Here is a 2,111-nt window from a genome sequence, read left to right on the forward strand (position 1 = left end):
ATATTATTAGGAGATTCCGGATTTCGAGATATGACGACGGAAAAATGGAAAGATGATCGTTAGAAAAATTCGAGGGGACGTTTAGTGGCGATTATTTTCATTGCAAAAGTTGATTACGGGTAAATGATAGAACGTCTTATTATTATTTATTTACTTCATAATCATTATCTTTTAGCTGGCCTTTAGACGTTTAAATGAAGCGAAACTTATTAAACATAATGAATTTTTATTTAATTATTTATAATACAATAAATTCTGTAAAGTAATATGAGAATTAAATGATACAAATGTTTTCCAAAATCACCGTTTTCATTTATTTAAACAATAATATATACATAACAATTACTCGCTTTATATAACACAGTCTTACATTTAACTTTAACTTCCTAGTCGTGTAGTACATTCACATACGGTCATAACAACAAGAAATAAAAATAAAAATAGAAATAATAATCAGAGATCAGTTCGAGCCATTATCCGTCGTTATCGCCTGATAGGAATGATAAGTAATGTGTTTTTTTTTTAATAATGTCCGCCTTGGGAACCTCCTTCACCACCGCCACCGTATTTTCCGTAGATTTGTGGGTGTTCGGCCTTTCCTAAGTGTTTCACGATCGCGTTAAAGCCGTTGTGTTTGTCGGACTCGTATTCTACGACACGGATTGTGCCATCGGCTTCTTTTAGCATATAACCTCCTGGGAAGTAGAAATGACAGTAATAAACATTTATAATAATTAAACAACGTTCAAAAAGTTGTGTTACCGTAGACTTTGTCTCCGTGACGATGTTCCCAGGCGTTTTTGTGGTCTCCGGTGTGGAAATCTTTCACTGCGTAGTCGTATTTGTATTCAGGGAAATGCTGTTTAAAATAAAAACACATTTGAAAACAATTACATTTTGAAGCATCCATATATCTAAGCCATGAGTTTCTTCTATTTGTTCAATTTGGTTAAAAATTGTATACGGGCAAATATTTTATTTCATTCTATTACATGAGGGTAGTGTTCTTCGTGTCCGCCACCGCCGCCGCTTTGAGCGTGTTGGTGGAGCATTATCGTAGAGTAAGCATGGCCGTGTCCACCTTCAGATCCTCCGGAGGAACCGCCTCCAAATCCTCCGAAGAACCACCGCCGTATCCACCGGATTCACCGCCTCCAAGCCACCAAATAACCGCAGTTGGCTAAACTCGCAGCTGCAACTATGAGCCCAAATGTTGCCTAGATAAAGGAATTAAATAAAAAAAGTAATAAAAACAAGTAAATTTTTTAATTAATCGTGAATGCTCCAAAAATAAATATTATTTTTTTTTCACTCACTAAGTATGAAACCATATTGATTCTTCTCTATTAGTTATTTTGTATACTAAGAAGGAATAGTGTCGAACTGATGATTGTAGCACCCGTGCATCGTGTTTTATATTCGAATATCGATATGCTTCAGAACATAATTATTGCCAAACTCGCATACCTATAGTTCAATCGATTCCCCTTCATTTTTCTATGAAAACACGAATCCACTACATTTTTTCCACGTATCGTTGGATATTATATATTTAATTTGCATAAATAGTAATTTTGATCATTTGGAGTTATAATTTTCTTAGAGTTGAGCAACATGCGGAATAATTGACAGTGAAATCGGTTGGAAAGAATTTCGGTATGCAACTTATTATTGCGATCGCGACCGTGGATTTATAACAACGGAACACGCATGAGAAAATTAAGTGGTGTTAGGTCATTTTTAAGTGTTAATTTATATAAAAAGTATGATGAAATGGTTGCAACATGATTAGACATAAATTAAAATAAGGAACCAAAAAAATTCAATTTTATAAACATTCACCGCCTTCTGGTGCATAATGAAATACTTTAAGTTCTATTTATTATTTTAGTTGTATTTCTTCGAATTCTAATTCTATCTGTTTACAAGATAAACTTGAATTCCCAGAGAACTTTTAATCTAATTTTATTTTGATCAAGTAAAGCTGAGTGATTGTAACGCTCTAGAGGATTAAATGGTTGCAATGAAAATAAATCATTGCGTTGTTTTAATTCTAATTTGAATTAATTTTATTTACTCGGCACAAGTAGATGCACTCAGTCAATATAGCA

The 2,111-nt window shown here is 33.5% G+C and overlaps 1 protein-coding gene across 1 annotated transcript; it reads right to left on the minus strand.

The window, feature by feature from the left end:
* Nucleotides 1–522: 522 nt before the first annotated feature.
* On the minus strand, nt 523–1,052 carry LOC113366047 (adult-specific cuticular protein ACP-20-like). Its single transcript, XM_026607598.1, has 3 exons — nt 993–1,052; nt 763–859; nt 523–695 (listed from the first exon to the last, which is right to left on the minus strand). The coding sequence occupies exons 1-3, from the start codon at nt 1,050–1,052 to the stop codon at nt 523–525; spliced, it is 330 nt and encodes a 109-aa protein (XP_026463383.1).
* Nucleotides 1,053–2,111: the final 1,059 nt, after the last annotated feature.

The sequence above is a fragment of the Ctenocephalides felis genome, unplaced genomic scaffold, assembly GCF_003426905.1.
Source record: "Ctenocephalides felis isolate EL2017-DRISC unplaced genomic scaffold, ASM342690v1 CF-g0.4_SCAFFOLD_01170, whole genome shotgun sequence".
Taxonomy (NCBI): Eukaryota; Metazoa; Arthropoda; class Insecta; order Siphonaptera; family Pulicidae; genus Ctenocephalides; species Ctenocephalides felis.